The sequence below is a fragment of the Oryza sativa genome, chromosome 1 (genome assembly GCF_034140825.1).
Source record: "Oryza sativa Japonica Group chromosome 1, ASM3414082v1".
NCBI classification, from domain to species: domain Eukaryota; kingdom Viridiplantae; phylum Streptophyta; class Magnoliopsida; order Poales; family Poaceae; genus Oryza; species Oryza sativa.
Genome location: NC_089035.1, coordinates 31,503,495 through 31,522,166, shown reverse-complemented (window position 1 = coordinate 31,522,166; position 18,672 = coordinate 31,503,495). Strand labels below are relative to the sequence as shown.

The following is an 18,672-nucleotide window of genomic DNA, read 5'->3' as shown; positions in this document are numbered from 1 at the left end:
ATTTTGACTATATGTTGGTAGCAAACCAAATATGATCAAACATAATCTTATCTTACCAAATATTTGGTAGTGCCAAAACTTGCCCTATTTTGGCACTACAAAAAATTTTGGTAGGGTAACAATCCTAATAGGCCCTAAAGCAGGCGAATTTGATGGTAAATCCTCTAAATTCTCGCATCGGAAAACAAAGAGGATGTACTTTTTTGGTGAACACACTGAAGTTATGAACAATGCAAATTTAATACCATATCGTTTATAGTCATCCATATCAGGTACAACACTAATAGGCTAACAGCAAACAAGAAAAGAGATAGAATTAATGAAAATATCGCAACGGCAAAACTAACACACTTTTTCTCTAGAAACAGGAACAGACTATCTCTTTTTTCACAAAGGAACAACAAGGCTATTCCTACTTAAATAATCACCAAACGCTGCACTGAAGAAACTTACTGAAACGTATACTTCACGACGATGATGAGCCCATGGCTGATGGCTCCGGCGCCGCTGCGCCACCACAAATCTAGCCATTGATGTGGAGGGAGTACAATGGAAAGCGTCTGACCCAACCCTACGTCCCACAAGCCCACCAGAATCGGAAGGCAGTTGTACGAGTTGGGTCGTAAATACACCTCAACCTGCCCAAAACGGCCCATGTGTACCTTAACAGGCCGTAGGTCTGCCACAGCCCCGTTCCGTCGTAATACATGGGCCCGCATGTCAGTAGCAGCCCCGTGGCCAACCGAAAATGGGCTACACGTCAGGTTTAAGCCCATCAGCCAATGGGCACTGTCCTGGCCGAACGTTTCCACACCAAAAATAGCTACCCCTCCGTTCGGAAATAAGTTTATTTTTAGGACATCCCATTTATCCCAAATAAGTTTAGTTTTTGAGTAAATCATTGCATCGAAATATGTGAAAGTGAAGAATTAATATATTGGGAGATGATAAAGTGATAAATAATTGTATTGGGATTTGATAAAACGAGGGTATTCTTTTTTTTTTGGGTATTGGTATGTGCGGGATGGTGAAAAATAAGATAGTATAATTAACCTGTTGACTGAAAAGACAATTTGTGTAGTGTACATCAACTCATCAGAGGCACCTACAGGCTACAGTCTACAGAGACACCAAAGGGCAGATTTGCATCGGGCAGCCGAGTTTATTTCCAGACTTTCAGAAGGAAAAAAGAGGAACAGAAACGTATATAAATTAAAAAGAATCAAAAGAATATCGCGAGGAAAGAATATAGAGCATACGTTTCTCTTCTTGTGATCCGACCCAGCCTAAACTAAAAACAGCCACAGGCCATCACTTTCACAAGAAACAATTGAATATCTATAGTTAACTAATTTAATCACAATCATGAAAGTGATCGCATGCATCACAACTTCACAAGCCAAACCCCCAAGTACATGCACTTGATTCCGTTTCGTCTCCCTGCTAGTCCTCTTGATCATGGCACAGCTCCTTCCTGAGCCTCTGCGAGAAGAGCTTGCAGGCGTCCATGCAGAGGTCGACGGCGGCGGCGAGCGCGACGAACAGCGCCACGTCGCCCATGCACGTGGCGTGCTGCACGCCGACCTGCACGGTGGGCCGGCTGGCCCTCCCCTCGCCCTCCGCCGTGGAGCCCATCACGAAGCCGCCGGCGAACGGCCACGCGGCGCCGGCGGCGCCCACGGGGAACGTGGCCGGGTCGATGACGAACTGGCCGCCGCGCTTGGTGCTGATGGACGACTCGGCGATGGGGACGGCGCACTCGGTGGGGCCCGAGTCGAACACCAGCTCGAGCCGGTAGCCGAGCGCGTCGACGGGGCCGCGCTCCCGCCACGCCTCCAGCCGCGCCCACGGCTTCCAGCTCGCCGGCCCGGCGCCGGTGGGCTGCAGGATGAGCCAGGCGCCAGGGTTGGCGCGCGAGACGCGCCCCGAGCCCGCCGGCGACGGCACGAACGGGGTCACCATGGACGCCATGGCCACCGGGGAGCCCGACAGGTCGTGGATCGTCACCGTCCACCCCTTGCGCTGCTCGCGCCGCGCCTGCGCGTCGCGGTCGCCGTGCAGCGTGCTCAGCCAAGACCGCAGCTTCCTGCTGGTGCTCCGAGTCATGGACGACTCCGACGTCAACGATCTGGACAAAACAAACAGCACATGCAGGATTAGTTTAACTAGCTCTGTAGTAGTAACATGCAAGTGCATGCGTGCATGGCTAGTACCAAAAGGTTTAAGATAGCAACATACTATCTTTGAGCTAGTAATTAAAGAACCGCTTAGTTTGAGTAGCGCATAACAAGTTGGTGCCAAGTGTGACTGGTACAAGATCAGTAGCCAGTAGGTGATGGCAATGGTGGACATGATACAAGGAAGATTCTGAAGACAGCTAATGAGGTTAAAGATTTAAATTTTGCAGAGCAAATTAGTAAGGTAACTAGACAGAATGCTAAGACCGTCACATGAACGGTTGGTGTCGTCTATATCTGACCATGCTGTCCATCCATGGCGTATGTTTCACTTTCAAAGTCCAGTGACTAAAGTTCCGTAGAGCTAGCATAAACAAAGCATGTATATGTATGGAGATCTGAGCTGCACTGACAGTGAAGGTTCTCATATGTCATAACCCAACCTGACTGGTCAAATAGCAATGGCACAAATATATTCATGCAGGATTGGAGGTGCTTAACTTTCTTAATAGGATTTGTATTTAGTAGTACGTGGCTTGGAATATTGGTACTGCCTGTTTAATTATCAAGTCTTCCAACCATTTTATTCTAACCTTAAAAAGTTTCCCTTCCATGGCAAATTAATTTAAAATGTCGTTACGTATGGGAGTTGGAATATTTTATCAGATGACTGCCAGTGCCGGTGCATGATATAAACCACAAGGTATCTAAGAGCTGGCATCCAATAATGAAAAGGAATTCCGTATGAAAGAAAAGCGAAATTGAAAAGGAGACGAAATGATTTTCAACTTCTTTATGAAGATAGTTGGGATGAAATAGAATCGCATCATATTCTTCATTGAGCTGTGCTACTTTCTTTTTCTCAAATAATCGAGCATTGCCGAATCACAAGTCGGTATTGATTAGCAAATCGATTGCCGTATGACAAGATAAATAAATTGAGTTGTTTGTTTTTAATTCATATGTCCATATATCATATATGTCCTGGACTGATGGGGACATTTGCATAATTGCATTGATAAGCGTGTATGGGCAGAGCCGCAGTCCGCAGAGGCCAAGGCCGGGCACGTACTATACTGTCCAACTGCTAGCTATACGTACATGCTGAATACTATAATTCGAAAACTTAAATCCTAACATGATTACATACCGATTTTGTTTTTCTTTTTTGCACCTTCAAGAAAAATAAGCAAAACTCTACTTGTATAATGAATTCATCAACACTTTTATCAACCATGAAAACTAACACTGACTGTGTTTCATTATCTAAATACTGTATAAAACGTAAGAATTTTTTTTCGCCCCCAAGTATGAGCTCTAGCTATCTTATCTAGCAGTGAACTTCACAATTACCGTCGTACATATAACTAGCATATAAGCAACGTACGAGAAGCACTTAGTTGAAGAGAAAATACACGTTTGTCAGCACAGGGTCACTGTAAAGCAAATTATTAACACCGCAAGCTTAACTTAGCGAGCAAACGAAGAAGATGGAATGATGCATGCACATTGTAATACGTGTACCGCACACCAAGTCACCAACCTGGTCCTGGTTGCCCTCCGCCCAGCGCTGAACCGGCAGGTGAACACCGGCTGCCGCTGGCCACCGCCGGCGGCGCCCCCGGGCACCTGGTAGACGACCGGCCCGCACTCCGGCTCGCCGCCGAACTGGAAGACGTACCGTGGGTCGGGCTCGGCCCGCACGACCATGTGGATCTGCGCGCGCGCGTGGCCGTGGGACGCCGCCGCCGCGGCCGGCTTGCCCACGTCCACCCACCCGTCGCGCGCGACGACGGTCTCCCCGGCCGCGGCGCGCGCCACGTCGACGGGCACCCGCACCCTGCCCAGCGCGCGGCCGGCGCTCATGCCGCAGCCGGCGTTCCCCTTCTGCCCGGCGTGCACGGACACGACGAGCTCGGCGGCGGGGCGCGCCGAGAGCCTCTGCACCGCGGCGGCGTCGAGGCTTATCACCACGGGCTCCCCGGCGGCGACGGGGCCCGGGGACTCGGATGACGCGAGCGGCAGCTGCGCGGTGCGGGAGTGGGAGCCGGCGGAGGGGTGGTCCTGGAGGTGGAGCGTGCAGAAGCATGGGGAGGTGGAAGGGTGGACGCCGGCGGCGCCGGAGCTCGGGCGCGGCACGGAGGGCAGCTTGAGGAGGAGCTGGTCCACGGTGAGGCGGACGAACGCGCAGGGGTCCATGGCGCCGCGCGCTAGCTGCGCTCGATCACCCCGGCCCGGTTTGTCGCAGGTGTTATCGCGGCCGTTGCTGCTGCTGCTCCCCTCGCGCGTGTTATATGTAGTGGTGGTGTAGCCGCGTGCGGCCCGGTTTGGGTCGCTGCGCCTGCGCAGATGGGAGTTTGGATTCGGTCGGCAAATTTTGGACGACGCTAGTAGTAGTAGTACGTAGGAAGGGAAGAGATTTGCCGTTTTGCACATGAACGATATCTTCTCCACGTTGGCTCGTGCATGCCTAGCTAAACCCTAAATTACTAAAACAAATACTCTACGGCCGCTCCCTGGCCCGCCGCGCAACTTAATCTAAGCTTAAAAAAACTGGCCTGAATAGCACCAATTACGTACTGTAATTACATCCTTGGCTCGAGGCCAGAGGAAACAATCGGTGCAATCATCTCGTAGCTGGCTGCAGATGCTACCACTGTATCACAGCATGGCCGATATTGACTCGACACGGATTGATCAACTCTCTGCTCGTTTCATTTTCATCATTTAATAAGCTCAGTTCATATCAACACCCACTCAAAGTAAGTAGGCTGAATTCATCTTCTTCTTCTTCTTCTTTTTGAAATTAGGAGGTGTTTGGTTGATTGCTTCACTTTACCACGTCACACTTCAGTCATGCCACAGTTTTTAGTCGTGTGTTTGTTTCAATGCCACAGTTATGTCATGCCACACTTTCCTACCCTTAGGTACTACATATCATACTCAGATAATTAGAGCTAATATTGCCACACTTGTGGCTAACTATTTCTTAGCCATACTTTTGCCACATGCCACAACTTGCCTAAGCTTAGTTATGACAAGCTTAGACATCAACCAAACAACCCCTTAATCTTGTGTACTTGCCCTAGGAAGTTTTTATAATGGAGTCTTGATCTCTAGCACGAAGATAGCCATGTTACTGTATTTTGACTTGAGCCTGAAACAACCAGATGCTAATTCAGACTCTCAGAGAAAAGGACCGCTGTGTGAGTCCCCTGTCCAATGTTTGCCAACATTACACTGACACTGTCTGTGGATATAAGATGTACAAATGGCCTATGATGGGTAGGCCATACAACTAATCACCCAAAATTAAAGAAACTAAAAGACGAGGAGAATGAATCAGAATCATCGATCACGGGTTGGTAACCAGTAACCAGTAACGACATGGATCGACACGACAGGTGGACGAGATTATGACTTTATGAGCCCTAACAACAATCGGTTTAATATGATGATGCATGGCATTCGCTACGAATTAATTCGATCAAGCTAGGTTGCTGTTGCATCCATAAGATGGGGCGTTGTATGATATATGCAGCCGGCGTGGCCTGTCGCGCAGCGGGGCCCAGGTAGCAGCTGGTGCCCAGCTGTGCCTCACATGCGAGTATGCTGGATGTTAACAGCTCGAATAAATGTAGTGTGGCACGCAGACGCATGGGCAGTCCCCGTCGACGAGAGGCGACGATCAATCGATCGACCGGCCGCCAGGACGAAGACAAATAGACAATCCAATTACCAGCTTTGGTTTTGTTTAGTGCCGTTTTATACGGGAATTTAACTGATTCGTATATTGAAATCTTGCAAGATTAGTTGTTCTGAGGGCATTCCCAACCCAATGATTAGGATGGTGTTCATATCATTAAATAAGTTGCCACGTAGGACAAAAAATGATGTGGCAAGTGAATAAATGAGGAAAGAGAAGAAAACCATGTCTTGCATGAGACATGGTTTCTACACAATATCCAAGACATCATGTGAGATAAGTAGCATTAAATTAAAGTATGGAATAGTGGTGTTTGCATTGGAAGAGTAATGTCTAGTACTAGTTTCTTGATGATGTGGAGTTTATGGAAACCATGTTTAGTGTTATGGGTTGGGACTGCCCTGAATGGCGTACGTCAATGGCGATCCCAGCCCCTCTCCACAATGTTATCCTTCGATTATCTTCCTCGTGTGTCCAGTTCAATGGCGTACCTAGGCCACGCTTCACCACTCCACCACTCCAGCTTCGAGGCTGTTTATTACCAACTTCGATGAGTGCTCCACCACTCCAATCAGGTGCTCGGAAGATGATATGGTAGTAGTCTCTCGTATCCTGCCTTGCGCGATTGTGGAGTTCCCATGTAAATACCTAGGTAGTCCCCTCTCCGTCACGAATCTTCTGAAGAGCATCCTACAACCGCTTGTGGATTTTGTCCAAGACTGGATGTCTACTTGAAAGGAGAGGCTCTTGACTATGATGGACATGATGACCTTGGTGCAACTCGTCCTCTCCTCCACCTCGGTGCACCTCTCCCTTGCCATCGGGCTTGCCGGATTGGACCTTGAAAGCTTTCCTTTGGAAGTGGTCAAACTTGGTCTACAGCCGGAATTGCCTTGTCGCTTGGCCCAAGGTGTACCGACCCAAGGAAATGTGAGGGTCTAGAAATCACGGACCTTCGAACCGGATTGGGATCATCTGACGTGAAGTTAGAGAGACGTGGTGGCTAACATGTGGGCCCTACCGCTCGCAGGCCCACCTGTCAGTGACTACGTCATGTGACAGTTCACGTCAGAGGAACCGCTTCCCTCCAAACCATGGGCTAGGCCCTGCAGATGTGGTGACCCTAGCTCTAGCATTGGGTTGGTTTCAAACTACCGCAAGAGCAGTGTGTGTCAGAGATGTTCCGAGCGGCTGTCGTGGTCGTCATAGGAGACGGATGATGCTCGCTATTCTAGTTGGACAGCTGGATCAACGGGCAATCAGTTCAATTGATTGCCCCATATATGTTCCTTGTCGTCCCCACCCGTCGCCAGAACTCCACTTCGATGGTTCCTGGCCTGGTTGGCAAAACTTGGATCTCTAACATCACGGGTGCCCTGACTATGCGCGTCCTCTCCCAATTCCTTGCGCTTTGGGATAGAATACAAAACTGCCCACTGCAAGACTTCGTCCAAGATGAGTTCATCTAGCACTGGATGGGCAGTGAGTATAACGCCGCCTCGACCAACAAACGCATTCTATAAGGGATCAATCTCCTTCCCCTATGTCGTGTTTCTTTGACGCAACACTGGTCCTGTGAAGGGCAAACTTTTCCTTTGGCTTGCGCTTCGACTGTGGTGTTGAGCTGTTGATCAAGTGTGAGTAAGAGCTGAAAATGATCACCATATCTTGGTGCAGTGTGTCTTCACGCGACAAGTTTGGCACAAGTTATTGTCCAGGATTAGGTTACATTGGCCTCCCTATCACCCTGCCAACAATCTTTGCTTCCGGTTTAGTGGGAGTCTTCTCGCCAGTGGTTGTGGGATCACAACAAAAATAGGTTTGACTCTCCTCGTCATCCTTATTACATGACACCTATGGTTGGAAAGAAATGCTTGTGCTTTGAGGGGACACTTTTCACGGTAGAGATGATGGTTAACCGCATAAGAGAAGATTCGGGTTGCGGTGTTGCCTAGTTCCTTAGGAGTTTTTCTTGGCGCTTAGTCACAAACTCTCTCCTTTTTTTCCTTCTTGTTTTTTAGACTCTGGTTATCTTTGCTAGTTAATCTCTTGTGCTCTTCAATTCCTCTCCCCTGTAATGCTCCATGATCTGTGTCAGCGGGTTACAGTTGTAAAAAAAAATCATGCTAATATATCGATTCGCAGATTTTGTGAGTCCACATAATGTTGTTCTGAAGGTGGCAGAATTATTAAGCTTGGACTCGTATATGCAGGACAGCAGGAGAAACGGAGAATGGGTGTCATTAGATATACGTGGGAACAGCACTGAGCAACGCTAGCTGCAGCTAGCGGTACGAAAATTGCTACGTGACTACGTATAGTGTACCGCTGTACGTGCTGCTTGTATGTGTGGAGATGTGGTTGCCTACGCAAATGCTGTGCCGACCAGATACTGGAGTGCTGATCGACCGAGTTGGAAAGACACCGCGGCCTGCGACCGAGCATGGGCTGGCGTCGGTTCGCTTTTATTTCCATATTAATCGCGGCAGTACTGGATCGAGATAACACCTGCGAGGTGGGGGCGCGTAATGATCTAGGCGTGTTTCTACTTTCTTATCCTGAGCAAAATTAAGAGCCTGTCTAGCAGACTAGCACTGCTACCATACGAAGGAACTAGCTGGATGGCCCGCGCGATTGCGCGGCTAGCACCCATTTAAAATTATATATTTTCTAAAATGATTTTACTTAAAATTTATTAAATAGCTATCTCGTTGTTTTAAAACTTTAAAGGACCAAACCTTATTATCCCCGTGATTCTAATTTTATAGTTTAAAGCCATACCAGTTGTTACTCCTTACTTCTTCGTCACCTCCTTCCTTATTTGCTTGCTCGATCAACCACTACTTCTATTCTCTCTCTTTGAATCTTTAAAAATTACTCCCTCCGTCCCAAAATATAAGCATTTTTAGCTTTGAATCTAGACAACTATATGTCTAGATTCATAGCTAAAAGTTGCTATATTTTAGGACGGATGTAGTAGACATTATTTAGATATAGTTTATTATCATCGTTGAGTTTCATTTTTATATTTTTTTTGAAGTCCCATCAAATGTTGTCACTGTACTCCTCTACGACCCATCCGTTGCCTGGGATTTTAAAAATCAAACATGATTATCGTTTAGATTCATTTTTTACTTTCTAGAAGTCCCACCAAACCATCACTGGCTTTGCCACTGTACTTCTCTACGGTTCGCCCGCTACCTGCCCTCTTTATTGTCCTTGAGATTTTAAAATCAATCATGATTATCATTGGGGTTTATTTTTTATTTTTTTTCATGACCGTGTTGCTTAATAGCCTATCCATCGTCCTTGCTTTTAATCGTCATTGGATTATATTTGGGGTTTTGTTAATAGTTTTTAGATGTCTCATCAATCGTTACAACTGCTTCTATTCATTCTCTTTGGAACATTTAAAAATTGGACCTTATAGTTTTTAGAGTTTATTATCTTCATTGGGTTTCAATTCTATTATTTTTGGAAGTCTCATCAAACACTGCCACTATACTCCTTTACGACCCGTCCGCTGTCTCATCTCTTTATTGTCATTGAGATTTAAATCGAACATAATTATCGTTTGTGTTCTTTTTTTTACTTTCTAGAAGTCCCGCCAATCATCATTGGCTTTGCCACTGTGCTCCTCTACGGCTCGCCGCTGCCTTCCCTCTTTATTTTTTATTTTTTGGATGTCCTGCCAAATGTCGTGACCGTGTTGCTTAACGACCTTTCCGTTGTTCCTACTTTCAATCATCAATGGGATTCTATTTGAGGCTTTATCAATAGTTTTGAGATGTCCCATCAACCGTTACCACTCTACTCCTTTACAGGCATGTTGCTTCTCCCATCTTTATTATCATTTGTCATCTGTTTTCTAGATGAATTTTTTGTTTGAAAATTCCATAACTTTCATTCCGATATTTTTTTTATTTAGAAAATATATTCCTACTTTAACTCTTATGGGTGGCCCGCGCAATTGCACAGCTAGCACCTGTATAAAATTATTTGCCTTTTACATATGATTTTATTTAAAATTTACCATTCTAGCGTTTCTAATTTTAAAGTTTTTAAAAGTCACGTCAATAGCTACCCTTACTCCTCTGTCACCCCTTTATTTGATTGCTCGATTCTATCACTATTTCTATTCATCCTCTTTAGAACCCGTATATTTTTCATTCCGATATTTTTTTATTTATAAAATATATTCCTACTTTAACTCTTATAATTGGGTAGCCCGCGCAATTGCGCGGCTAGTACCCGTATAAAATTATTGTTTTTACATATGATTTTATTTAAAATTTATCATTCCCATGTTTCTAATTTAAAGTTTTTAAAAGTCACGTTAGTCGCTACCCTTGCTCCTCTGCTACACCTTTATTTGATTGCTTGATCTATCATTACTTCTATTCATCCTCTTTAGAACTTCAAAAATTAGAACTTATAGTTTTCAGATTTGATTGTCTCGTTGGGTTTCGTTTTTATAATTTTTAGAAGTCCCGTCAAACGTCGTCAATGTACTCCACTACGGCCCATCCACCGCATCCTCTCTTTTTTATCATTAGGATTTAAAAAATTGAACATAATTATTGTTTGTGTTCTTTTTTACTTTCTAGAAGTCCCACCAAAACATTAACGGCTTCGCCACTGTACTCCTCTATGGCCCGCCCATAGAGATATTTAAAATCGAACATAATTATCATCGGGGTTTTACTTTTTATAAGTCTCGCCAACTGTCATAACCGTGTTGCTTAATGGTATGCCTGTCGTCCCTCCTCTTAATTGTCATTTGATTCTATTTCGGGTTTTGTTTATAGTTTTTAGATGTCCCATCAACCACCACCACTCTATTTCTTTACGGGCTCATTGTTTCTCCCCTCTTTATTGTATTTGTCATCGTAGTGTTCTAAATGGACCTTTTTGTTTTGAAAATTCCATATTTTTCATTCCGATATTTTTTATTTATAAATTATATTCCTAATTCAACTCTTATAATTATTTTTCTATTTTCATAATTTATTTTATTTGTTATACCGAATTTTAATTAATCTCTCTATATGGTCTCTTCTTTCAATAATTCTTTTTTATTACGAATTTTAGTTATTTGTATAATGTATTCCATTCTCATTTTTATTTTTGTATTTTTGTGTTTTTTTATTTTGAATTTCAATTACTCTCATGTCGGGTTCTTATTTGGAGATAAATTATATTCCTATATGAACTCTTATAAATATTTTTCTATTTTCAGAATTTATTTTATTTGTTATTCCGAATTTTAATTAATCTCTCTATATACGGTCTCTTCTTTCAATAGTTCTTTTTTATTGCAAATTTTAGTTATTTATATAATGTATTCCACTCTCATTTTTATTTTTGTATTCTCATTTTTTTATTTTGAATTTCAATTACTCTTGTGTTGGGTTTTTATTTGGACTCTTCTTTCAACATTGCTTATTTTTTTAATTTCGAATTTTAGTTATTTTACTACTTGAAATCTTCTTTTTGTTAAAAAAAAATTCGGATTTTATTTTATTTATATTTTAAATTTTAATTAATCTCATATTGGATTCTTATATATATAGACTCTCCTTTCAATATTGTTTATTTTTAATTCCGAATTTTAGTTACTTTTAAATTGTATTTTTACTTGAAAATTATTTTTTGGGTTAATGTGGGAATTTCTATCCCTCATAACAGGAGTAGAGTACAAAGAGTTAGCCGAGGTAATTGAATAAATGGACCAGCCATCAAATACATCTATTTCTCTCGTGTACTGGTCGTACCTTCTCTTTCTCTGGCTCCTATTTCTTCGTTATTTTGTTGGAGACGGCAGATGGGAAACTGTACGTGCTGTGATTGCTTTGTAGTATCTTTTTTTTTTTGGTAGCTAGCCACCATAGCAATCGGACACAAAATCATACACGGACATAGCTTTTTTCCCTAGATTCCTATTACAATTTTTGTTTCCTAGTGCTAGTTTGGTAAGAAAAGTCTAACTGCTGCTGGCCAATTTCTATAATACACGTATCTGTATCTGATTACCATATTAAAACTTCTATGCTATTAAATCTCAGCCCTTAAAATTTAGACAACTAAGATCTAATGGTGTAAAGTTTTCTCTTTTTCTCCGATTAATGTGAGAATTTCTAGCCGCCACAGCGAACGTGGTGTTGATAATATAATAGATAGATATTGAATCATGCATATGCATGTCAACCACAAAAAAGGTTTGGACCAATTGCTTTCGCTATTGTAGAGTTGTAGTAGACCGGTACGAATGTGTGATAGCTTGGTTGCTTACGTGCTCGACGGCTGCTACAGAAACCAGAATAGTGTCATGCGTATGCACATAACGAATAATCATGAGGCGTTGCTCCACGTCGCGTTCGCCGCTGTGTTGCGCTGGGCCGTGGCCTCTCCGATCTCCATGCCTCCGCCGCGACCGCGCGCTGGACGATCGAAATCCGAGGGTAAAACTAAATTTTTTACGGTCAACTAAATGGTCAATTAACAAAAAAAAGTAAGTCTCTCTCTCTCTCTCTCTCTCTCTCTCTATATATATATATATATATATATATATATATATATATGCTTCGGACAAAAAACACTGTTCAAAAACACTATTTAGTTTACTGTTTAAATTACTGTTCAATACTGTTCACTTCGAGAGATATTTTAACTTTAGGATCTTTGCAGGGTGGCGAATCCTATTTAGACAGCCTCAGAAGCTTGTTTCAGATGATGTAAAGTCCTACTCGGTACTCACCGTATGCCTCACCTATCTATCTTTTTAGAAGCAACTTAAAAAGATATTCCAAGTCACACTTGTTCTAGCTAAGAGTTTATCGTCTCCCCAGGCAGTTCCACCCGAAGGGAACACTTCTCTACGGATACCGATTCTCCAGACGCCTATGCAAGATGCAGGCTAAAAACGAGAACAAACCGAAGAGGTTTCTCCTATAGGGTCCTTAGCATAAACACTTGTCTAGAATAAACGTGCAGGAATACTTAAGGAAAATTACTTCATATTAAACAGATAAGCTTACATACGGTTTTCCCTTTCGGGAAACCCGAAGGTAGGTACAAGCAAGCTGTTCTTACCTTACACAGCGTTATAACACAACTCCTTGCTTCAATATACTATGCAAGGTAGGCTAAAGTCACTACTACTAAGAATGGTGGAATGGAGGGTGAGAGCGCGCTTGAAAGCTTTGCTCTGAATGGTGTCTTCGTTGTTCTTCTCAGCTGAGCAAACCCCTCCTTTTATAGGAGCTCGGGAGGCTCGACTATGCTTCAAGCTTATCTTCTAGATACTGTATTTTCACGAGCTGGCTCGCACCATGGAGATGCTTATCTTCTTTTTGGCTTTACTTTGTCCTTGAATTGGCCAAGGTGGAGACACCTCTGTACCTGCGCCTTTCTTTTCCGCCGAAAGCAATATTCTCCACAGTATTTTTAACAGTCAAATGTCATTCACTGTCCTTGCATTTTGGATTGATTCAAATTCAATTCATACTTTGGTCATTCGCCCAAAGAATGGATATTTATTATCAATTTATATTATATTGCTTTATTGGTCAGGCTGCCCATGACCACCTAAATCCATAGTATCTACATCAGAAAAGGAGACTTCAAATTTTTCATCATATGCTTTTTTCATTTCTTCAAATTTGTCATTCATTTCTTTCTTTAATTCTTTAAGTATTTCTTCTTTCAATTCTTTTTTAATTTGGGGGATGCTTCTTCAAATTTTTCAATTATTTTCCAATCGATATATTCGCCATCCAAAGGATCTACTCCCTTAGTCAAGCATTCCTTATACGTAGGTTTTTGGGATGATCCTTCATTCTTAATATTTGAACAATATGGGTTCTCTGGAGCTTTCTTATTTTTGGCTTTTTTGCATTTTTGTATATATTCTTTTGCTGCTGGTTCCAAGTAGTAGTTTATTCCTAATATTTTTCTGGCCTGAGTTAAAGCTTCATCAAAATCTATATATTTTTTCCATGACAATCCACCCATTAATTTTGCATCTATTTTTTGGGCTACTATCTCTTCAAAAGATATGTACACTCCAGGAAGCTTTCCGTCAAAAACAACATATATGGGTTTTTGTGGTATTACTTCATTATTTTCTGATGTTGGCATTATATCATTCATTAGATGGAAATATTCAGCAAGACTGTTTAATATTGATAGCATATAGCCTTTTTCTTCCCTCTTATTATTGTATTGATACCAGAAATTATCTAAAATATATTCTTGGACTTTATCCGGCACGCATAGGAACACCACATGCATTTCGTGTTTTCGCGCGCGCGGACCCGCCGATCTACCGATCGGTGTGGCGTGGCGTGTGGCTGTGTGGGCAAAAGGGGGCGCGCGGACCGACGAGTACGCCGATAGTTTCACCATTTGCTGTCCCAGCTGCCCCCCATACGTTGTACGAAGATGCATGCATCGATCGGGCCATGACGCCAACGTTTCACCTATATTGGCCGGTCGGCGTTAATTTATGCTTAACTGGGCCTCACCGTATAATGTGCATGTAGTACTGTACGTGCTTAAACAGTCTCCCAAGCTTCGTCATTTTGTACTAGTACGTACGAGTCAATTAGTTCATGTCGAAACATGGGGGTAGTAATGGAGTATGAGACGAAAAATGGAGACAACACATTGTTTATTTTACCCACTCAAATCGATCCCGATATATTATATGTGCTCAATTTCTAGGGGAATATATCCATGCATGGCATGTATAGAGAAATATCGTTTAGATTACTTATTAGTATTAATTGTATGCCCCCTTGATACGGTAGCATATACGCCACACTAGGAGATACTAGTATACCATCCCTCCAAAACAAAATCACTCATGCTTATTCCGTCCAAAAAAAAATCTAGAAAAGAACGTGACCCTCTCTTAATACAATAAATCTGAATAACTCTCTATTCAGATTCGTTATACTGGGATGGTTCAGACCTCCTTCTAGGTTGAGTTTTTTTAGACATGTACGTAGCCTATGTCTAGATTTAAATTTAAAAGTGAGTTTGATTTAAATTTAGGGTCTGTTTAGTTGGTGAAATGAAAATTTTTGAGTGTCACGTCGAACGTTTGACCGGATGTCGGAAGGGGTTTTTGGACACGAATGAAAAAACTAATTTTATAATTCGTCTGGAAACCACGAGACGATTTTTTGAGCCTAATTAATCCGTCATTAGCACATGTGGGCTACTGTAGCACTTATTGCTAATCATAGACTAATTAGGCTCTAAAGATTCGTCTCGCGATTTACATGCAAACTGTGTAATTAGTATTTTTATTTATATTTAATGCTTCATACATGTGTTAAAGATTCGATGTGATGTTTTTTATGAAAAAAAATTTTTAAACTAAAACAGGCCCTTAAAAGTGAGTTTTGTTAAGACGGAGGGATAGTAATTGACTGTGCTACTCTGTACTAGCGAGCAACATATCCGCATGCACAGTCATGAGCAATGTGATGAGGTGACAGTGCGAGATGGCCGGCACATGGGAATATCGCTATTGGAACCCAATCCGATCTCTGTCTTTTGTCTGGACATAAAACAGTCCTCCTTGGATGCGGACAGGTGCTATCTGGCAGCCCTTGGACTGACATGAACCTCTAAATGAAAATGCATGAATTGCTCTGACCAATCAAATCCTCTCTATATACTCTAGGAGTACCTCTTAAAAAAAAAACCCCTCTAGGAGTAGGTAAGTTAAGAGATCAGTATGCTACGGTCGAGTTTAGTTCTAAAATTTTTCTTTAAGCTTCTAACTTTTTCATTACATCAAAACTTTTCTACACATATAAACTTTCAATTTTTCCGTCACATCGTTTAAATTTTAACCAAACTTTTAATTTTAGTGTGAACTAAACACATCCTACTAGTAGGAGTATTCCCAATTCTTCTTATTCATTCATTTGTTAAGGCATGAGCAAGCCAAGAGGAGTAATTTGATTGGCTAAGGCAGAGAATAGAGGTAAATAGTCTCTGAAATACTCCAGTCTAGTACTCCACATCCATGTATATATTGGAGCGGGGTGGCGGTGTAGATCAATGTCAACCCACCAGCAGTAAACCAACCAACGTGCCAGCGACTTGGACAGAATCCTAGAACACGGTGAAACCGATCGGGGAGCTCCGGAATCCTAAAACAAAATCAGAGCCTGGGTAAACACTGATCCCACAGTATTCTGCGTGCAACTTGCAACGGTTTTAACGGCCCTGCATGCCGGCCGACACACCGCACGCACGCCACCGGTGCGTGGTGGTGAGTGACACTACCAATCCGACGCAGCGGCGCGCGGCATCACGATGCGCGCGCCTCGATCGGAAAGTTTTATATAAGCATCCAATGGCGTGCTTGCAGCTCGTGCGCGACGGCAGCCGAGGCACCGTAATCCGCAGCGAGATACGCATGTCGATCTGCTACTCCGATCCGCCGGGTCCGGGGCCCCTCCGCTAGATCGATCGCTCGCTCGGACGAGATAGGCCGGGTTCGCTCGCCTCTCGACCGAGCGAACGGCGCATCGGCGCATGTGGGTGCGCGCGTTAGGTGCGTGCAACGCCTCGCGCACAGCGGTACACGCAGCGCATGTGCCCGGCGATGGCTGGCCCGCCTCCGGTCGGTTGGCCGCCGGTTTGACCGAGGTTGGTAGCGCCACTGGATTGGGGCGCCCCATCCGCCGCGCGCTTGGACCTGTGGTGGTGGTTACATCGGTTCGAGACCGAGGTGCATGCGGAGGGCCATGCATGCATGGGTGGTGGTCGTTCGCGATCGGGCGCCGGATGTACGATCGATTTGCGTGATCCGAAACGTTCTGGGCCGGTCGGATCGTGATGCTCGGTGGACGGCTGCGTTTCCCAACAAATGCTTCGCTCGATCAATGGTGGAAGGTTGTGTGAGACTTGAGAGAGCGTGCGTACGTGCAACCCTCCAGCCCGATCCGGCGATTGTCGTGGCTGACCGGTCGCAGATTGGCTGTGGATGCGGCTGCCGCTTTGTAGTTCTGGAACCGATCTAATCAGCCAGTTCTAAGTTGCATTCATGAACATATTTGTTAGTGCTGTTATCATATAATGTGTCTTTGTTAGAGCACCAGTAAGGACACCCGCAATGGTTATTTATAGGCTATCTACAAGAGATCCATGTCAACATGTTTTCTTACATGGAAGAGATTAAATGGAGAGAGAGAGCAAAGCTATCTACTAACCTAGAGATAGTCTATAGAGAAAAACGAGGCAATGGATTAGAGAGCTATAGATACCCATATAGACATACTATTGAGGTGGTTTACTATTAATCTAGTCTATTGTTGAGATGTACATGTTTTATAGAGAGCACCTTACTTTACCATTGTGGGTGCTCTAAGGTGTTCTCTGTAAAACATGTACATCTCAGCAATAGACTAGATAATAGTAAACCACCTCAATAGTATGTTTACATGGGTATCTATAGCTATCTAATACATTGTCTCGTTTTTCTCTATAAACTATCTCCAGGTTAGTAGATAGCTTTGCTCTCTCTCTCTCCATTTAATCTCTTTCAAATAGAAAAATATGCTGACATGGATCTCTTGTAGAGAGCATATAGATAACCATTACGGGTGCCCTTAGCTGGAACGGTTGCAAACTTGCAATCTTGAGATGCACTTGATAGTGCAGTATTAAGGGATATATAATTTCAACCTTAAAGTTCAGTGTTCAAACCTCAATACATTTGCATTTTCTTCTTACAAAAATATTCGGAAGGACATCCTTTCCTCTGAATATTGTTTTTTTTTCCAAAAAAAAAAACAATCTTGCTCGAGTACCTATTGTCCAGACTAAGCAAAAAGCTTCCAGACCATTTCATTTAGCAATACTATTTGTTTATAGAAGATGGTTCGAGAACTTGCTAATGAATGATGGAGCAGCTGAGCTGAGGCCTCCTTAACTGCCACTGCAACCGCCATACATGTTCTGGTGATCAGAGCATCAGAGGATGCGCGCCGGATCCGCCGAGGTTGCTGGCGTACAATGCAGTCTTGCGGCAACCACCGGCAGCGGATCAAAGCTTGGATGCCACTTGCCTTCCTGTGATCTTCTGCTGCAAACCATGCATGTGCACAAAGCTCTGCAACTCGACTACCATTTGTACTAATCAATCCGAAAATCACTGTAAAAAGTATCACCAAGCCACTTGCACGCCGTGGCACAGTTTAAACAAGGAACAACCTTCGTTTTGTGGCACTAAACAAGGAACAACTTGGTACTACTAGAAGTCTTCAACGCAGTGTCATCCCTTCCCCTCCAAAAAATGATCAGCACACTTTGAGTAAAAAAAAAGTCATAATAATATACACTTGGCAAACAGTAACAGTGAAATAGATAAGTACTCTCCTGTGTTTCGGGCTTTCAAGTTGCAACCAGTATGTTAAACTGGTTACCTTGATTATACTACACCATGTTGAAACTTGCAACCAGTAAATTTTACTTCCTCCATCCACAAAAATTACACATATTACACATTTGAGTTTTTCCAAATAAGTTGTTCCTATTTGTAGTCTTTATACATTCAAAACTTAAATAAAAAGAGAAATTAAATATTTTATTAGAACCCAAGGAGTCATCTAAATGTTTATTGGTTGCATGCTTATATTCACTTCTTGATTTTGTAACATCCAAGGTGATTTAATTTTTTCTTGGTCTTTATGTCAAAAAGTAATATGTAATATGTGTAACTTTTGTGGATGGAGAGAGTACCTTAGTTTTCATTAAAATGTAGAT

General features: G+C 43.1%; 1 protein-coding gene across 2 annotated transcripts; it reads right to left on the bottom strand.

Annotated features, from left to right (window-relative positions):
• Positions 1–1,183: 1,183 nt before the first annotated feature.
• LOC4327205 (uncharacterized) lies at positions 1,184–14,067 on the bottom strand. 2 transcript variants are annotated; one of them, XM_066303853.1, is made up of 3 exons: positions 12,976–13,134; positions 3,721–4,518; positions 1,184–2,128 (listed from the first exon to the last, which is right to left on the bottom strand). In XM_066303853.1, exons 2-3 carry the CDS (start codon positions 4,374–4,376, stop codon positions 1,444–1,446), a joined length of 1,341 nt encoding a protein of 446 aa, XP_066159950.1. In that variant the 5' UTR covers positions 4,377–4,518; positions 12,976–13,134; the 3' UTR covers positions 1,184–1,443. The 2 variants fall into 2 exon arrangements, 1 of the variants encoding a protein (XP_066159950.1); XR_010734792.1 differs by lacking the exons at positions 1,184–2,128; positions 3,721–4,518 and adding an exon at positions 5,991–7,972 and having other exon boundaries at positions 12,976–14,067.
• Positions 14,068–18,672: the final 4,605 nt, after the last annotated feature.